At 38.6% G+C, this 19,742-nt stretch overlaps 3 protein-coding genes across 3 annotated transcripts in view; 1 reads left to right on the top strand and 2 right to left on the bottom strand.

Moving 5' to 3' along the window:
* LOC111342293 (uncharacterized) lies at positions 1-3,957 on the top strand. Its single transcript, XM_088760232.1, has 2 exons — positions 1-465; positions 1,640-3,957. The coding sequence occupies exons 1-2, from the start codon at positions 51-53 to the stop codon at positions 2,470-2,472; spliced, it is 1,248 nt and encodes a 415-aa protein (XP_088616358.1). The 5' UTR covers positions 1-50; the 3' UTR covers positions 2,473-3,957.
* Positions 3,958-4,067: 110 nt separating this feature from the next.
* LOC111342302 (uncharacterized) lies at positions 4,068-10,386 on the bottom strand. The gene is made up of 2 exons (XM_022949366.2): positions 8,728-10,386; positions 4,068-5,978 (listed from the first exon to the last, which is right to left on the bottom strand). The coding sequence occupies exons 1-2, from the start codon at positions 9,227-9,229 to the stop codon at positions 5,140-5,142; spliced, it is 1,341 nt and encodes a 446-aa protein (XP_022805101.1). The 5' UTR covers positions 9,230-10,386; the 3' UTR covers positions 4,068-5,139.
* A 144-nt stretch (positions 10,387-10,530) lies between these two features.
* The window catches only part of LOC111342301 (ceramide kinase), a 9,623-nt gene continuing 411 nt past the window's right edge, over positions 10,531-19,742 (bottom strand). The window contains exons 2-12 of the mRNA XM_022949365.2: positions 18,017-18,262; positions 17,532-17,660; positions 17,140-17,203; positions 16,158-16,303; positions 15,758-15,832; positions 15,198-15,375; positions 14,601-14,681; positions 14,017-14,081; positions 12,575-12,768; positions 12,231-12,460; positions 10,531-11,538 (exon numbers count right to left, since the gene is read on the bottom strand). Coding sequence (XP_022805100.2) covers positions 11,451-11,538; positions 12,231-12,460; positions 12,575-12,768; positions 14,017-14,081; positions 14,601-14,681; positions 15,198-15,375; positions 15,758-15,832; positions 16,158-16,303; positions 17,140-17,203; positions 17,532-17,660; positions 18,017-18,262 — 1,496 coding nt within the window. The 3' untranslated portion in view covers positions 10,531-11,450. The remainder of the gene's footprint in view (positions 11,539-12,230; positions 12,461-12,574; positions 12,769-14,016; positions 14,082-14,600; positions 14,682-15,197; positions 15,376-15,757; positions 15,833-16,157; positions 16,304-17,139; positions 17,204-17,531; positions 17,661-18,016; positions 18,263-19,742) is intronic.

Below are 19,742 nucleotides of genomic sequence, written 5' to 3' on the forward strand. Positions count from 1 at the left end.
CGATGCCAATGCACTAATTGATTCCTAGACACACACAAAAAAGGTGGATCATGGACAATTTCTGCTTTTACACGTTTGGTGTGATCACCTTCTTCAACCAAGAGATGCTGTTTATAGCATCGCAGGATATTCTCAGCGGACGGAATCTACCCTCAGCTACAATTCTGGTCTGTTATGTAACACCTTTGATGACCACGAAAATTATCGCGCCGTGGTTTGTAGAGAGGATTTCGTACTTATTAAAAGTCTTCTCCATAGTCCTTTGTATGACGCTTGGAATGGCTCTGGTTGTTTTCATGGAAGACATACGACTTAAACTTGTGGGAATTGCTTTAAACGCGATGGCAACTGGAATTTCTGAAGTGGTATTCCTTGCTTTAGCTTCGTTTTATCCTCAGATTTCCATCAGTTCGTTCGTCGCTGGCACCGGTACGGCTGCGTTGATCTCTCCACTTTACTACACGAGTAAGTGAAATCTTCTCAGACTTTGTTCTAAGGGGATGGGCGAAACAATAATATTAATAATAATAATAATATCAGTAATGATTACAAACAAGTATAGTGCTACAAGCGTTATTACAAAGTGCGACAAGTCTTATTATGATAATAATAATATGTGATAATAATACGGTATTTACATGGCGCTATTTCTATCACCATTCAATAGCGCTGTACAGTAGAGTTATAGATCACACCGATAAAATTTATAGAACGTAAAAATCTCTGAAATATGAGTAAAAGAAACTAACTAATAAGGTAATAATCTGAATATATCGACAAAGTTGAAATGGTAAATTGGCCACCGTTACGATTGCAAAAGCTGACGTTTCGAGCGTTAGCCTCTCGGCATTCGCTCCGACGAAGGGCTAACGCTCGAAACGTCAGCTTTTATAATCGTAACGGTGGCCAATTTACCATTTCAACTTTGTTGATATATTCAAATTATTTCGTTACCCCCAACGATGCAGCCCCAAACAGTTTCTTTAGAAGCTATCAGCCTTTATTCATTAACTAATAAGGTAATCTGTAATAATGAGAGTAAAAACTGTAAACTTATAATGAAATTAACTAATTTACTAACTAACTAACCAGCTGATTAATTAATCAACTAATTCACTAACCAGCTATCTAGCGGCCTTGCTAACTTCTTAAATAACCAGTTAACTCACTAAGCAATAGTCTAATTATAAAATTTGTTAAAAAGGTGTCTTTATACAGGTCTTAAAATCTGATAGCGAGCCACTCTCTTATTAAAAATTCTTATTAAAAATTCTGATGACTTCTACAAAGTGTGAAAAATTGCAAGACACTCAGGATAGGGTAAGATAAGCATGTTTATTTACCGAATTTTCACTTTCTCCCTGCCCCCCCTCCCTTTACGTCCTTTTTCATTCCCCCTCCCTACCCTCACAACCTCGTCCCATCCCTTCCTAAATGCCTGTAGGATCTGTCTTACCCGTCTAACCAAAATCCTGCGCTCGCCAGAATGAATATCATGTTCGTTTGTCACTTGGATTACTACACGAAACCAGGAGCCCATCTTGACGAAACACCTGAGAAATATCCATATTTCAAAACTGAATTAAGAATCACGCATTTTTTTTTTTTTTTTTTTTTTTTTGGACATCATCCTTTTCAGGTGTTACCACATGGAGTTGTGCGGAGTCTCCTAAGAACGCCATGATGATCGTGATTCCGTTGCCCTTGACAATCTTAGTGTCTTACGCGGCGCTAGACAGGGAAATCATCTCGAACGGAGAAGGATTGGGCACTAAGGAGCATGAAAAAACAAAGAACACTGCCGACACCATTGATGAGGTCTTGGAAACTTCCCAAAGACTGTCTTATGCCGAAAAATTGAAGACTGGTCGAAAAATTCTTCGCTTCATCATTCCTCTGTTTTTGAGTTTTTTCGCGGAGTATCTGGCTAATTCCTCTGTGATTACTACGATCGCCTTTCCTAATTCTCAAATTCTCCCGCGAGATCACTTCCTTTATTACTCACTCTCTTACTACATCGGCAAGTTTCTAGGGAGGAGCTATTTGTTATTATTCGCTTGGCTATCGATAGACCTCACGGAGGTTATATTCTGTGACAAAACGTGGATTTTCGCCGTGTTGGAAATAGCGCAACTGATTTTCTTCTTGTTCCAATCATGGTACCATTTTGTCTCGTTTATTTGGATAATAGTCTGTCTTTGTTTCACTCTTGGTTTGGTCGACGGCATGATAGCTGTGCACTCACCTCATGCCGTTGCGCGGTACGTTGAGCCCGAGGAGAAAGAGTTTGCCCTGGGACTGATAACAGCCGGTAACTCTGTGGGCGCATTTGCGGGAGGATTGGTTGGGTTGACTGTGGAATCATATCTCATGGAGCATTGCGTGAAGCAGTTCTCAAAAAGCAAAAAGTTCTGTTTTACCAGGCATAAGAATATTTCCGGTTGGGAAAGAAATATTCACTGTTCTAAGTGAGATACGTAGGCCTTAAAAAGATAAAAGAAAGATGGATTTCCTTCGTCGATATTAGTAAGGCTTTTTTAAATTAGCGATGTTAGGGACCACTTAATATCGCCTCGGAGGATTTTTGATTTCGAGGTTTCGGGAAGAGATCCAATTTCGTGCTTTGACGAGCTATGGCGGGGAAAAATGTGCTCCAAGAAGTCTGTAGACTTTATGTCCGAAGCTAAGAATGGGAATTCCATGAAAGTGCTAAACGAGCTTCCTTCTCGTCCCCGTGCACTCAGTGTCACTCTATATTTATTCACCTATCGAAAAATTACGGTGATGAAACATGCAGTCTTTTACGAGACTCTCTCAAAGTTTAATTAGTTGATGGGTAAAGTACCTTCCAAATGCTACCTACGCATCACTATCAACATGTCGCCTGTCTAATAATTCGGCTGGTATATCTTGTCTACGTTTCAACCGTTCGTTTACAAGCTCGGCTTCATCTTTTTAATTTGCTTCTCTCCGCAGCTGGCCCCCTCCAGGTGGTTGTTGGTCAATAACACACCCTGGAATTTGCTCTGAACTGCAGAAGATTCGTCTTTTGATTTCTTTAGCTTCTGAAATTGTCTTTCGTAGTAACAACTGCAAGAAAACTATGCGAAAAGTTCTTTCCCTAACAGCGTAAATCAGAGGATTAAACAAAAATCTTAATAATTGGCCATAAAATGACCAAAATTTTAACCGTTAGCCATACATGGAGCAAAATCTTAACAGTTGCCCGTAAGTTGAGACCCTTTTTCAATTGCATTATTTAAAATCTTACAGAAGTAAATAGATTCTCATAGAACCACTGCTATGGGTCGGTGGAAAGCAATTTCCAAAAGAATGTTTATTGTAAGTGTTAATGTTACCAACGTTTTCTTTGGAAAAACGCCCCCTTTTCCCTCTCGAGAAAAAGAACACAAAGTGCAGATACGTTGTTTAACACGGCAATGTAGAAATGATGAAATAGTAAAACTTATTGTTGCAAGGTACAGAGTGTCCATTGAATATATTCTTTATAATTAGAAATGTGGTAATAAAGAAAGCAAAGGACACCTGTTTCTGTCTTTTAACGCTTAGCAAACAAGGAGGCTTGTGTTTGTGGGAAGGTGCCATGACGACATGATCATAATAAAATTGTGTAAGTGGTAAGTTCAAGGAACGGAATGCCCATTACGGCGATATTTGTAACGGCATGGGGCGAATGTTATTTTTGTTCAGAACTTCCACAGCTTGCTGATGTAATCTACGCGTTCTATCAAGCCTCCGATAACCACGTTTTAAAGCCCCAAAGCTCCCCAACAGTCGTCCAACATTAATTGCTGGTAAAGGGTCGGGCTGATGGACCCAAAGAGAAAAAAGGAAATCCTCGCCAGCCTGAGAAGCTTTGATTGTTCAATGAATTCTTCTTTTCAGCACCAATGGAAGTTTAGAGAGAAAAGTGTGAAGAATATTGACATCGATGTTAAGTGTAAAGGGTTCATTATCATGTTATTAGCTTGGTTTCGCTTATATACTGCGCTCAAACGAAGATAGCCCTCTGTTCTGATAGCTCGAACCAAAACAAACTCAGCATTATTTCATCCTACATTTATTCGTGTATCCATATCTTCACTTCATACTAATAATCAAACTCAAACGAAACAAAGATAGAAATTAAAATTAAAATTCGCTGCAATCAGGAGCCCATCAATTGGAGCCTCTATCTTCCGAGAGGGTCTTAATGAGGCTATACGTTAGTCGTAAAATGAAGAGCAATTTAACTGTCAGTCGTAAAATTTCTAAAATTCTAACTGTTACTACAATTAGGCCCTCTTCCAAACGAGACCTTGGATTCAATCCTTTCCCAATTAACGAGGCTCCCAGAGGAAGTTTCGATTCCTACTAAGAACCAATCAAGAGAGAGTTACGACAATCTTTTTCTTTTTTAGTATACCTAACTCAATGCAAAATTAGAGATAGAGGCTCCCGTGGATGTGCAAACTTGTCAACTGAAAACAAAGTGTTGGTGGAAAAAGTTTTTCACACTTTTTAAAAGCAATTTTCAAAGTCTCCCTGCAAAATGTTGGGTGACGTTAAGACACAGAAAAAAACTCTTAAAATTAATTTTCAAAAATTCTACATATAGCTTTTTTTTTCAACTCAATTATACACGGTCAATCTATTTCCTATTTCTATCACCTGCCTTCTTCCCTTTCTGGTTCTATTTTGTGTATTTAGTAACATCTGCTACCCCTTAAAACTGTTAACAAAAATTAACTTACCCTGAAGTTATTGTGGAGCTTAGATTCCATTTTGTTTTCATGTAAATAGATAAATAAATAAATAACCGTGGCCACTTCTTTTCAGCCGTAACCACCCTGTCATTATTCATATTTTGTCAGTCTTATGCATCTGCCTCGTGACTTATGGCTCTTGAAACATTATTTTATGATTTGCAATAATGAACATGCGCAAACGTACATTCTCACCTCCAACCCCCCCCCCCCCCCCCCTGGCAAAACATATGCTAAGCATTATCTTTTCGCCATATTTAGCCAAATCCTGTAAACGAGGCTGGGTGTAAATTGAAGCGCATGCAACTGAACTTTTCTTTACATAATTTCGTAAAAGAAAAACAACACGTATTCCTTTCTTTGAATTTGAAATCTAACAATGGAAATTACTGTCCCATCCTGTAGTATTCCGCATCCGCGTAAAACAGAACTCTCTGCTGGCTGAGAAATGTTGGATGCACTCGTTCTCAAGATACGGTTCCATGAACAAGCCAACTAATCCCGCCAAGAAGCCCCCGATTGCGTTACCCACAGTTAGCAGTCCCAGGGCGAACTCTCTCTCCTCGGGCGTGGTGTACCGCGCGACGGCATGGGGTGAGTGGAGGACAATCATACCGGCAAAGAGCCCAAGAGTGGAGCAAAGGGAGATCATTATCCAGATGTATGGCAAAAAATGGTACCATGACTCCAAAAGGAAGAACACCAAGTGCAACATCTCCAATGCTGCCAGAATCCAAGTCCGATCACACTTCAGAAAGTCAGTGGCTTCTGGAGGGAGACATGCAAACACGAACAGGTAGCTCCTACCGATAAACTTGCCGATTCGGTAGGAGAGAGAGTAGTATAAGAAGTGGTCCCGCGGATGAATATGCGATTTCGGGAAGGCGATTGTTGTCACCACGGACGAGTTAGACATGTACTCAGCAAAGAAACTAACAAATAGAGGGATTATGAAAGGCAGGATTCTTGCGCCGATTCTCAGCTTCTCGCCACATGGTTGTCGTTGGGGGACTGTCGGGGTCTGTTCCGTGTCTGGGTTCGTGGATCCTACCATGGAATATTCTACCGCTTCGTGTTCAGTGGGCTTGGTGTATGCAGCACTCACAATATATTCCTTGTCCAATACTGCATAGAAGACCAAGATGAGCACAGGCAAGGGGATCGTAATCATGATGGCGGTTTTGGGAGAGACGCAACCCCATGTGGTCAGACCTAAAAAGAAAATAACGATATGTACAAATCATGCGATGGCCGATTTAGGTGAGGGATGTAGGGGTACAGACCTTTCCTTCCCTTCCTATAAACCTTTATACTCTGACATCAGTATGCATATTCTCCAAACTGTTCGCTACATGTTTCCGCAGAGGTGCTGACAAGGAAAATTTGTTTAAACACGAAGGCGCGCTATATAAGGAAGTCTTCCCTGGGAAGACCTAAGCTCATTTGTCACTCACCGTTGACGTGTGCGGGTCAAATTTAAATGCTGGTAGACGAACAAAAGGAGCTAATGAGATATCTATTGTTTACTTCCACCAGCATGGTGGCATGACGTAACGTGCGAACCACCTACTTCGATCTCAAATTTACCGCCACAAATAAAGACAGTTTCCATTGGAGAAAGGAAATACAAATCTCAAAAATTCTTGTATTGTGATGAAGACATAAGACAATTTTGAGGAATGCGCCCGCTGTTCACTGCTTTGGAGTAGCTGTAGCTCAAGCTGACTTGACTCTGAGAGTTCTACATCACACGACGGTTGATTGACAAATGGTCCAGTGGGACTTAAGGCTCTTTTTATAGCGCGCCTTCGTGTCTAACAATCAAGAGCGTCTTTAGTTGGGGGTTCATTTCCTTTCCTTTCCTTATGCTAATGTCTGAGTTATCCTTCTTTTAAGATTAAAAATGTTTGGTCGGATCGATGAGAATAATTTGTGATCTGAGGCCTCTATCTATACAGATGGGAGGAAAAATCCGAAAAATAAAAAATTGGAAAGAGGAGCAAGAGGAGAAACTAGACAAAAATCGTTTGCTTCACCGATTTAACAATATTAGCCACAAACCATTATTTAATGAATGTTTTAGGATTTGAGCAATTTTGTATTTTTCAAGAAGCTATTCGTTCGGGTCGTGGCGTAAATTCAACGATCGCGAACTCTGAGAAGAGAGGAGTCGAGATTTTTTTTTTTTTTGGTCAGTTTTCAATTCCAAACTTCTGATTCAGAGCGCTCTCCGAATTAGCGTCGTAAATCTAAACCCAATCAAAAGAAAGGAAAACACCTTCCAGAGCCAACGAGAACTGAAAGCAAAAGCAGCCAAATTACCCAAAGCGCGGGAAAACGTGGGCGACAAAATGTCGTGATTGGTTTTAGTTCTGCATCGGTTGATCGAGATAATGGTACGAGTTTTCTGTACCAATCAAAGATCGAACTAATAAAAGCAAAACCATTGCAATCTTGGATCGATTCTGACACTGAATTGGAAACAGCTCTAAATCATAAGGAAATTTAAAGCCCAAATTTTGAGAAAACTGATCATGGTTTGATCGGTATAATTAATCTAAATTTCTCAGGCTTGCTTCCATGTTGAGAGTGTCTTATCACTAGAAGGAAACATTCGCACAATTTAACATTTCTAGGACTAAGCTAAAGACGCTAAGAAAAATTCTCGTGGCTCCCGAGCAGTTTCATTTTATTTTCCAGCAAATATTCAAAGATTTTGAAATCGGTTTATGGCAACATTGCTGGTGTCGTGGATATCAAGAACGGAAAAAACACGCAGGTTTATTACATAAAAAAATAAATAAATATATAAAAAAGATACCAGCGGGGGAAGAAAAACTTATCAGTAAAGAAGAATTATTAGAGCAAATATGATGGATGAATTTTGGTGGCAAAACCCTCGCAATCAATGTCGTAAAAATTATGTGCCAGTCGATCAGTATAAGTTTGATCCTGGTGTCATGAAAAGTGAAAAATTTACATGAATTGTTAGATGTTAGACAAGCCATCAGAATGTCTTAATTGATGAATTTTTTTCAACGTTAATTCTGGATTGAGCTCCCAACGAATTCTCCCTATCCTATGGCATTGCCACGAAATATTTCCAAATCAAGAGAAAATATATGATTATGTTTTCTTCAGTTTCCAATACAAGATGGCACACGTCCAGCAAATATGAAAACAGGAAAAATCACTGAACCGTGTCAATCGATTAAAACAGCCGCTTTTAAAAGATATAACCCACAGTTGTGGGCTTACGATTGTTTAGATTTTAAAATCAAGAATTAAACACATTCTGTCACCATGAGGCCTTTTAAAATCATGATTAAACACGCGTATTTCCAAAATGGCCAGAAGTAACGACTCTCTTTTTTCAACGTTCAGAGCGTCGTCTTGGTAAATCCGAAATTTTTGAAAATGCAGAAGGTTCGTTGACGAGGAGTACTTTTAAAGGGCAGACAAACGCTGGCACAAAACAAAAACAGCTGAGATTAGCAGATCAGACTTACTCTTTCCTAACTAAAACTACCTAAGCAAAAAATATTATTCGTCTGTTAGAATAAACGAGAAATGCAAAGGTTAAGCCAGAAGGGTTATAAGTGAGCGGGCGTAACGATTGCATGAATGCGCTTACACAAAGACTCTTACCGTGGAAGTAGATTTAAAATAAAACAGCTGTTTCATTGCCCGATTTTTTTTTTTTTTATTTGTGAAATGAATTATTCCATTTTCGCGTCCCTCGAAACTGAGATAGCAAACATGATAAAAAAAGAATTATTGTCCGTTGAAGATTAATGATTCAAGTTTGTTGATATTAAATGAAATGGCTCTCGCTGATCTAAACGCTTGAAAAATTTAAATTGAACGAGAATGGTTCGTTCATGACTTCCAAATATATTATTCAACGGAAAATATCTGAATGAAACAAAAGCGATCGATAAACTGAGAATATTTCACTTACTTGTGTAATAAAGAGGAGAAATCAACGAAGCCGTACCAGTGCCAGCGACGAACGAACTAATGGCTATCTGTGGATAAAACGAAGTCAAAGCGAGGAATACCACTTCAGAAACACCTGTAGCCATGGCGTTTAAAGCGATTCCCACAAGTTTTGCTCGTATATCTTCCACGAAGACGATTAGAGCCAGTCCGAAAGTCATACATAGAACGATGAACGAAGCTTTCACCAAGTAAGGAATCTTTTGTATAAACCATGGCGCGAATATTTTTGTAACCATCAGTGGGGTTACAAAACACACTAGAATTGTAGCTGTCGGAAGTTTTCGTCCGCTCAGGATATCTTCGGAGGCTGTGTAGAGTAATTCTTGATTGAAAAAACTGAGAGTGCCGAAAATAAAGAAACACAGCGTATTCACCCAGCTCGCGCTTGAAGAGGGATCAGTTTCTCTACTACCAACATTAGGACTGAAATAACAGAATATCTCTTTTATGCGACCCCACATGGTTTAAAACGTTGTTCTTCAAGGCCTTTTCAAGGTCAAACTTGCCAATGCCTTCATTTTCACGGCATCGTCGTGGAAGAAAACACGACCGTTCGGAGAAAGAGTCGCTGACGCGAAAATACTTCTTGTTCTTTTCTCCGCTTAAAGCAAATTGAAGAAAATTTGAATTGCAGATTTTGACGGATGTTCGCCACAAGGAGCTGTAGACAATAGCTGCTCTCAAAACAAAGATCATCTAATTTTAAATTGAAAAGAAAAATTGCGTAGACTCCTTCGATGTTGGCAGACGTTTCCTTGGGGTAAAAGATTAAAAAATTTGACAAAAATTTACAGGAATTACCTTTTCAATAAAATAGCAATAACCGAAGAAAAATCAATGCGCTGTCTGTTATTAATTAACCGGAGGCCCATCATTTTGAGAGGTGACCCTGGCAACTATCACTTTACGTATAAAGGGGCGATTATTTTACGGAACAACATTTTCCACAACATTTTGTACTTTCAATTTTTCCATTCCTGTATTTTAACTCGCGCTTTAAAAAGAATACTATTGTTAGAAAGCGAGGAAAGCTTTTCACGCTTTGGCAGATGGGAATCGCAGTTTTAAATGAGTTATTAAATGAAAAGACAGAAAAGATGTAATTTGAATAACCATAGCATGGCGTGGGCAATCCTGAATAAATTAGAGTTTGTCTCGAAACCCAATCTATCCATATTCAAATGATAAACCCATATCATTGAATTTCTTCGAAGTAAAAAGTTATCATTTATGACAGACAAGGTAGAGTTTCGTGACAATATTTACGGACAGTTCGAGATGCTTTTACAGTTAAAATCTGTCATCATTGTACTCAATTTTCTATTTACACATATGGTAAATAAGACTTAATTCCATTTACCCAAACGGCCATTATATTTTTGGCGTGAAAAACACGCTGCATTTCCCCAACTACCGAAATAAGTTGACTGTTTTTCCGGAGAGGTGCGTCACGATCGCCGTTAGCGACAAAAGTGATCGCTTTTGGTCACGTGATTAAAAAGATGTCAGCACAAAAGGCAAACGCACGTGATAACATTCCTTCGAATTTCTTTGCCCGCGCTTTTGCTGTCTTTCGTCGTTTATCCGCTTTCGTTTAGCAATACAACATGACCCACCGTAAAAAATTGTTCAAAACAACAACTTGCCAGTCGGCAGAGTCAAACTCCCGAAAATTCTAATTGCTGAACGGTAGAATGTAAATAGTCTCACAAACTCTGCATACAGCAACAAATTATCGAAAAAGACACATACAAACAAAAAATGATTTCAATTCAATTTTATATCGGAAGCATTCTCGTCTCTAGAGCCCCTAGGTTTTGAAATCCACTGGGCTTTCATTAAACTACCTTTCCAGCCTACTAGGGAAACATTTGATGAATCACTTTACTTGCTGAGTTTGTCTTAACACCCGATAATTTATTTTTATACCTTAATTTATTTGAATAAGAGACTAATAAGTATTGACTTTTGAAAGAAAGTACGTCGCTCAGAGGCAGAAAAAGCTATTCATGCAATTCCGACCAGCGGAAAAAGATGTCTGACATGCGTATTAGATTTTGGTAAAGAGTTAAAGCTGATGTTTCGAGCGTTAGTCCTTCGTCATTTGCTCTGTCGAAGAACTAACGCTCGACATGTCAGCTCTAAAACCACAAATTACCAAGAAGAAACGTCTGCCCTTAGAACAGCAAGTATAAAAAATAACTTGTGTATATTTTCCGCTCCAACGATTTGATCAGTTTCGTCATGGAACGAATTTTATGACTGGCGTCGAAACTGAAGGGTTTCAATAAAAGCCAGTTAATCGGAGGTCTAAGGTCATTTGTAAGGCCGTCGCGTGTTTGAAACTCTTGGAAATTTCTCTTAAATAATAAGTCAGTGGTTTAGAAAACTAGTCAACCAATCACATGGTGCAAAATCAAAACCGGTCACGGCATCGTCATACGCGTCACTTCCCGCGTATTTTCCTGCAGTTGTCATCGGTTCATTCTGTTATTCGCGCCTTTTTTTTTTTAATTGGCTGTCGCAGTTGCGTTATTAATGGTACCTTAGGACCCGTACAAATCTTCTATACTAAATAAGAATGGGCATCGCCGGCTACTGAGCCTATAACAATTGTGGCGGAACAAAGTAAGAGCCTCTCGCTCGCCTGTATTTGTTTAAAAGTCTGAATTTAAGCTACGTTCAACGTCTTCTACAAACTGTGCAAGATGGGGTGTCGTCGCATTCTTCAATTCCTCGGGCAAATAAGCGAATAAGATGGCGATGTACCCTGAAAAAAAAGAGATGGAAAAAAGGTCAAAATCACAAGAAGCAAATTCTGGTTGATTGGGAAATTACAGAGTTGGCCCTTAAACTTCCATGAGTGACCAAGACAGAGTTTCCTTTCCTCAATGTCAGTGCATTATAGTTCCCGCAGCGCCTGTGGACAATATGAAGCGAATCCTGTGATATGATTGGCTACCTGAGCGGGTTTGCCCGCTTTGATCCCGCATAACAAAAAAAATATTCGTGGAGCGGACTTAAAAACTTCGTAACTTTTGAACAATGTCAGCGATGGAGTCACAAAAAAGCAGCAGAAGACAGTCAGAACAAAAAATAAATAAAATACATAGAATAAATAAATAGAAATAAATAAAATAAATAAACGACCCTCTTGGGTTTATTGTGCTAAAAACACTAGTTTTTTTTTTCCCGGCTATCGAAAAAACAAGTTATTCTTGATTCTTATTAAAGCGAATTCTTTTTGTAATATAATAAATCCTTTACTGACTATGCTTGTTCGGTCAAGATGGTTGGATATTAGCCTCGTTCTATTTTTGCGTTTTTATGGTCTTCGAGTTTGACTGGATGCCTAAGATGAACTCGGCCAATATCCAGTCATCTTGACCTCACACTTGGTCAAAAATGTATTTATATCAAACAGATAAGTGATGGGAATGCATGTATAGAAAAGGTTCGTACTTTATGTGTATGGCAGGATGTGTAACCAACTCTCCATCCACGTTCCAAACGCTCCTGGCGCGGGGTCGTGACGTCACTGATGACGTTTTTGCGGCCAGCCGCTCTTCGTCGTCATCTCTAGTTCCAGTCTCTTCAATGCCGTCGTTTTCGTCACCAGGCTCACTATCCTCACTAAGAGGCCGGAAGTAAAACTCCCGGACGCGATGAATCTCCACAAAATCGAAGTTAAACTATTTGCGAGAGAAGAAAAACCACAAGACTTATCAATAACTGTTGCACGAGATTAAAAAATGAGAAGGGAGCGACAATGAGCGAGTGCGAGCAAAGAGAATTTCAATACTGACCTGATCTGCCTTAGAAGAGATTCTAATCATATGTCTAAGGTATTGTAGGCGCGATGTATGTCGCACAAGAATGAGATCCAAACAGCCATCAGCTAGATGCGCACTGGGAGAAAGGCCTTCCGGACTCTTTGCGCATGCGCACGAAATATTCGCACCAATGACACTGATGAAGGGACCTCTGAGAGATTGCCAACCTAGAAATAAAACAGGATCATGGTGAACACCACTCATTCTTTTCTCTGTGCCACACCCAGGACTCACAGCCTTCTTTATTTCGTGACCAAGGCTAACGATTTATGCAATTTAGTCATAGCAAGTTTGTCCCCAATGCGTTCGTCCCCAAGACGACAATTTCACCCCATCATCCGCCCAGGGAGCAAACTGGTCAAGGGTGGAACTATGGCGTCCCATCAGGGCCAAAATTCAACAATGCGATTTGACATTGTACTTTTAGTATTCTTCCTTATTTCGCGATTGGACATTCAAGTTTTTATTCCTTATGAAACTTTTTCCGATTCAAGGTTATAGCGCTAGCGTGCAACAAGATGGTAGATGTGGACGACCCTCGTACGTGATAAGCAAAGAACAGCTCTCATATTTAATTGAACAAGGTTTTAAATTGCAAGAGATTGCTACTATGCTTGGAGTAAGTTGCAGAACAGTCAAGAGAAGAATGATGTCATATGGACTAAGTGTGTCAGGTACATACTATTGTTTAAGCTAGGATATTATGAACACAGTCCAGTAAATACGAGGTATCGTCCAATTTTCATTTCACAAGATAACCTCGTACGAAGTTATGAGGCTTACATGAGGTACTTGACCTTAGTGAGCCTGCGCTCCTTCGTTAATAGCTGGGTTGCAGTTGGATGACGGAAAGTTGAATGTTGAATAGCGCGAAGTACTGCATGTTGAATATATCAATACCATAAGTACAAAAATATTGCATTGCCACAACTACAAAGTGGGATTACGAGAAGTACAATGTTTAATACTTGAAACTTGGAAGTTTAAATGTAAAATAGACAATGTTGAATCAGAAAAAGTTTCATAAGGAATAAACACTTGAATGTCCAATCGCGAAATAAGGAAGAATACTAAAAGTACAATGTCAAATCGCAATGTTGAATTTTGGCCCCAATGGGACGCCATATGGAACTTGTTATATTTCGTGTGGCGAGGTGGGAGTTCGAGGTAGGGCCGAACTTTACAGGATGAACATGTAATACAGTGCAACCTCCAGATACCAGCCCATCATTAAACAACCCTCTCTTTCGGTCGCGAAGCACGCTCTCAATAAATACTGAGCTTGACCTTATACGAACCTAGATTATGACCTTGCTCATTGACGAGTTCTCTGGAACTTATTGGTAAAACATTCGCCTTCAAAACTCTGGAGGTTTGAAGTTAGCAATCTAACCTATACTAACCAACCAACCAACCTGTTGTGGACTGTTGAGGGTCACGTTGCTGGCCTGAGTCACAAAAATCATTACAAACATTGCAGCTACAGAAAAAAGAGTACACGAATTAGGAAAAAAATGTCAGTTGCAAGAAATAAACGCTCTTGAAATAAAAACAAAGAACCGAAAGTTTTCTAATCTAACAAGATAACTGTCTAATTTTCTATTTGGAACTCAACGTTGTTTATATATGTTATGCTAAAGTTGAGGTGTGGCGCCGTAAGAGACAGTAAACGCCTGCAGCCATTTTCGAAATTCTAATTAAAAGTAGAAATTCATTTTTTTAATCGACGTCTTCCTTAGCGTTGCCTTCCTGATTGCTTAAGGTCCCTAAGTCCCTAATAATGAGAACCCTCTCGTAGGCGATTTGAAATACTTTTGTTCTGAGTAGGCGCTGTATCTCTCTTTGTACGCTTTTGTTAACGCTACCCGGCATTGGACAACATAAAACATATATCCATAAAGCAAAAAAGTAGTGCGAGGCAAGTTTTGTTTTCAGATTAGATCAGAACAAGACACAAGCCGCCGCACATCGACTCATGAGCGAATTAGAGCTCACTTACCCAGACCGACATCTTGTTCTGTCTCGTGGCGCATTCTCTCCAGTTTGAGCTGGTAGAAAAGTAACTGTACCATCATAGCCCCTGCGCAGAGGAAAATTGAATTATAAAAATTTACAGCTACGTGCAATTTATGGACAAATTATCAATTGAGATTTGAAAGGAATCCCGTGAAGGATTGGATTGGTTTGTCTCACTCCGTTCTGTAATTGGTCCAGAAAACATTCGCTACCCTCTGTGTTTGTGATTGGTCTAGAAAATTCCGCGCCATCCTCTCAACCAATCAGGTGCAAAGCTAAAACCAAGTGCATCGCCGGCATCTGCGTTTTCCCGCGCTTGACTTGTGATATTTTCACGCCCTAACAGGTTCTTACTTTGAGTTCTCATTAGTTCCTTGTTCCCAGCTGCTTTTAGCTTTGCATCTGATTGTTTGAGAAGGTGACATGAAAAAATTAAAAATTAAACATTGCTAAACCATCATGACTGTGGCAATGGAGACGTTGCTACACTTGAAAGAAAAAAAAAAAGCGAACATTCCGATCAAATGAAAACTTAACCAGGGTGTCTTAAACACTTTTTAGGGAAATTCATCTTAATTACCGGTTTGACATGAATTTTTTAAAGCCAGAAACGTCATAGCGTTTAGGACCCATCCAGCGAAGTTTCTCGCTATCTTGCATGACGTCACCAAAGAATCCATAGGCTGCCATGGCAACATTGTAACGTAATACTTCATTCTTTCGCTTGACCGAGCAGACATCAAGCGGCTGATTGTCACCTGAATAAAGAAATAGCAAATCACTTTGTCAGTTAATTAGACAGAGTTGCGGCGGATACCATGGAGGGGGGGGGGGGGAGGGGGGAGGGATTTGTACGGGTGTATGCACCGTCTGACACCAAAATTAGGAACTATTAAAAATTACTTGTCTCGAAATATTTCTTAGCTTATTTAGGTAAGAACACAGACAGTCTAGCTGTTGGTACACATGCATCTGACACCAAAATTAGGAAGTATTCAAAAATTACTTGTCTCGAAATATTTCTTAGCTAACACAGGCAGTCTAGCTGTTGGTACACATCCATTTTAATAGCCTTCAATTTTCATAATTTCCAACTTTAAGAAATCTTGGTTTCTACAAAAGAATACCTGTTCCACTGACCTAAAATTATGTGCAAGGCTGAAGTGACAGGATCGTTATTTCCTGTTGTGCAGAAAGCAATAGCATCCGTTGAACCTGAGATGAAATATGAAAATACACGAGATTGTTTTGATAAAAACAGAGAAAAATTATACACTTAAACAACTAATAGTGTCACTAATGCAAACATCTTGCTGGCTCACTTTGTTCAAAGCCTAAATCTTACTTGCTAGCAAAGAAACACTTGTGCTGTAGTGTTAATGATGAAGGCCAACATGCAGGTTAGTTTATCCCATGGTGTGGATGATTTTAGGGATAAATTCTCAACCCAACTTATTGAGGTCTTGTGTTTGACGCACTGACCACTAAGTTACCCTATCTGTCATGATCAAATACAATAACTGGAAAATACTTGACTCACCTGCCGGTATGATGCCTATAGGAAGGTTAAGAGGTATCGGTTGAAAGTTATAGGATGTTGAATCCAACATGGCATCTTGCTGAGCTCGTATTACAAGACCGTTTAAAACTTCATGAAACATACCATCTCCACCAACAGAGATGACACTAAAAAAAAAAAATAAAAAAAAATTAAAAAAAAAAACATTTGAGCAAGTTAACCATCACTCAGGTTTTCTCTAAAAAAGGCAAAAATGAACTTCAGAGAAGTGTTATTTTCTACTGAATATGTCCTTCAGTTGAAACAGTCCATTTTACAGCTGGGTGCTTGGCTGTCCCACCCTTGAACAGAAGTGAGGCTAAGGGTGACCTTGTTATGATACAGAGGTTGCTGCTTTTCAAATGTAGATTTCTTTGTTATCATGCTAAGCAAATACTGGTCTCCATTCCAACAAGCTCACCTTCAGCCTCACTCCAAATCAGAAGCTTGGCAACTAAGTACACAACTGTAAAATGGCCCATTCAGAGAAGATTTTATGAATTCTGTAATAAAAAGAAAATACCGGTATACTGAATTTACCTTTGTTTTAAAAACTCTGACTAATGTAAAGGGCACCAAACACAACTCTGTACACTGTAACCTGGTGAAGCTTAGGGCAGACAACTAAATTGGAAACTTGTGACATGGCCATGGCAATTTTATCTAATTCAATAGTCCATTTTACAGTTGTGTGCTTGGTTGCCAAGCCTTTGAACGGGAGTGAGACTAGGGATTGTTATGATACAAACCTTGCTGCCTTTCAAATGTAAATCACTTTGTTATCATGCTAACTAGATACAGGTCTCTATCACAACAAGGTCATCTATAGCCTCACTCTGAATCAAAGGCTTGGCAACTAAGTACACAACTGTAAAATGGCCTATTTTAATTTCACTTTTTTAACTGCACTCACAAATACATTAGTAGACAAAGTGTTCATTGTTACTTTAATTATTATACTTACCCATCAATTTTTTCCAATGCCTCCTTCAGAAGATAATCTTTTGCATGATTTGCTCTTTCAGTAACTGAATAAAATAACAAGTTAAATATTCTAGGATCAGTATCACTTCATTCATTGTTACATTGCTCTCAATCTCATTATTATATAGTGCATGACTTGTTGCCTGACACAGTGACGCAAGCAGTGCTGTCTGCACTCTTATCAATAACAACAAATTGGCCAATCAGATTGCGACATTACTGCCAATTGTGGTAAAAAAAGGCTGGGAAATTACTCATGGTTTGAACTTAATAATATTCAAGAAAATTGTGATCTTAAAGTATTTAAATTTAACTATATGTACCATTCAAGTGCAAAGGAATTGCATAATCTACACTTTACTTTCTACTCACCTATCAAATCAACTTTGATGTTGGCTAGTTCAAATAATGGTTGGACCTGTTCTGTATATATTTTACAACCTAGTCTTCTTCCCCCGATTGGATTGATAAACACAAGTAATCTTTTGGGTCTGTTAAAACCTGCATATAGAGATTTATAAAATAAAATCAATCTTGATTTACTTATTTTAATAATTAAAAGGTAATAAACCTCATTCTTAATTTCTTTTGGGAAAACACATGGAGCCATTGCAAACCAAAAATATTTGAAGGATGATGAGAAAATCTGTAAGACACCTCAGAAATTCTATACATTAAGGAAATTTTTCATGTAGTTTTAACAAAAACACCATTTGAACCATTTCGATGGCAGAAAAACAAGCTCTAAAAATCATGCTTGCAGTAGAAAAACGTGGTACTTTATAGTACCATTTTCGTGATCAACAGTTAGTATAACTTTTTAACACTTGCTTAATATTAATACAGCTAACGTATACCTGAAAGAATGCTTTTTATACTATCAATCCATTCTTCACACAAACATTCATCATGGCAGTCAAACACAAACAGTTTCTCACGCCACTTATGTTTCCGTGTTCTCTTGACAGCATAAACATAGAATGAGGAACTTCTAAGTGACGTTAACTCAATTTCTCCTTCAGTAGATGGCACAGTCCTCAACTTGTGAGGCACAACTGCAAAGACTTCGGACAAAGGCAAGGTCTTCTTGAAAAAGGCACTACCTGAAAAACAAATATCCCATGACTCTAATTAAAAAGTACTAAATTATTGATAATCATTATTACCAGTCATATCAAAATGCATGTACTATTGGCAAGGTTAGTTATAAATACAAATTCAACCAAGCACATAATAGGAAACTACCAAAGACTTCTGCTCACTTCATTTGTATGGGTAATTGATCTTGTCATAATTCTTGCAGTTAGAGCCTGCATTATGATTGGCTAATTTAGTAGACTATATTTCAATACACCGCCTGCTATATTCAACACTGGGAGCAACTACAGAATACAGGTCCACCTTGACAGCATTCTTTGAAGAATGAGGCATAACACAGAAGGAGGTATTGTGTTTCAATGAGATGCAAGCAAGTGGCCTTGTATTCTGTAGTATTACTCAAAAGTTTGTTTGAATCCAAATCTTCCCCCTCTCTTTCAACCTAAGGACATAATAAGTATCTCACTGACTTCAATTTCTTGGTCTCTACTGTAAGTTAATGAACCTTGTGTTTTCTGCTTAGATTTATGGCTTGCACACTGTACTTGGGCTATAGATCCAAGCAGAAAAAACTTGCTGTGACTTATTACAATGCCAATCTTGAACTTGGTTAAACAAGAGGAATTTTAACCAAAACAAGCAAAGATGTCAGAGAAGTTAGATAAAATTAAAATTGTATTCCTTGTAATAATATGGGTGAAAAAATTACATGCATCTGGTTGGCTGAAAAGAGGTGTGTTTTTCATGTAACAGTCAACTGTAGATTACAAAGAGTGCGCATATGCTGTCGAAATTTGGCTGTCTTGACTTTTGGCAATGCTTTTTTCATGTAGATTATTAACAAGGAACAAATGAACAGTTTTGGTGTCAATAAGCACTTGTACATTTTTCAAAGACTACAAATTGCACTTGCCCATTTGAAGTCTTTGAGAAATTTACTTGTGCTTATTAACACTAGCTTGCCCTCAAAATCATGTTATTACCTAAACCAATTGCCTTAATCGGTTTTAAATTTGTTTGAGTGATTTTTAAATTAAGTAGCAGCAGATGCCTTGAAGTATAAAAACCTATGTCTTGTAAGGAAGTTTTGGAATCTGACGGGCTGACATTAGTCATTCAGACTTAAGACAGACTTTTTCTAATTCTGGAAACAAGTGAGTCACACGAAACATCACTAAGAACTATTTTTCAAAGATTTAAATCTTGAAACGGAGCAGTCGTTTCTAAATAATCCAGTCGTAATGCTGTAGTCAAACATATAATCTTACTGATAATGGCGTGGATCTAATTTTCGATTGCGAGTCAGCTATCATCATGGAAAGCGTGTTTTTTACATGTAAATCGCAACATTATTTCACATTGCGTAAAATTAAAATAAGATTAATTGTAATTCTCTAAAGTGAAAAACAGACATTACAGCGAAACTCACTTGAAAACCGTATAATCAAAGTCGGCACAAAAGTAAACAACAATCAGGCTTGTTAA

Source organism: Stylophora pistillata, chromosome 5 (genome assembly GCF_964205215.1).
Source record: "Stylophora pistillata chromosome 5, jaStyPist1.2, whole genome shotgun sequence".
Classification (NCBI taxonomy): Eukaryota; Metazoa; Cnidaria; class Anthozoa; order Scleractinia; family Pocilloporidae; genus Stylophora; species Stylophora pistillata.

Coding starts and splice junctions, on each gene's coding strand:
- LOC111342293 (XM_088760232.1), top strand. CDS start 51: ATGGACAATTTCTGCTTTTACACGTTTGGTGTGATCACCTTCTTCAAC. Junction 466..1,639: donor CTCTCCACTTTACTACACGA/GTAAGTGAAATC, acceptor CATCCTTTTCAG/GTGTTACCACATGGAGTTGT.
- LOC111342302 (XM_022949366.2), bottom strand. CDS start 9,229: ATGTGGGGTCGCATAAAAGAGATATTCTGTTATTTCAGTCCTAATGTT. Junction 5,979..8,727: donor TTCTCCTCTTTATTACACAA/GTAAGTGAAATA, acceptor TTTTCTTTTTAG/GTCTGACCACATGGGGTTGC.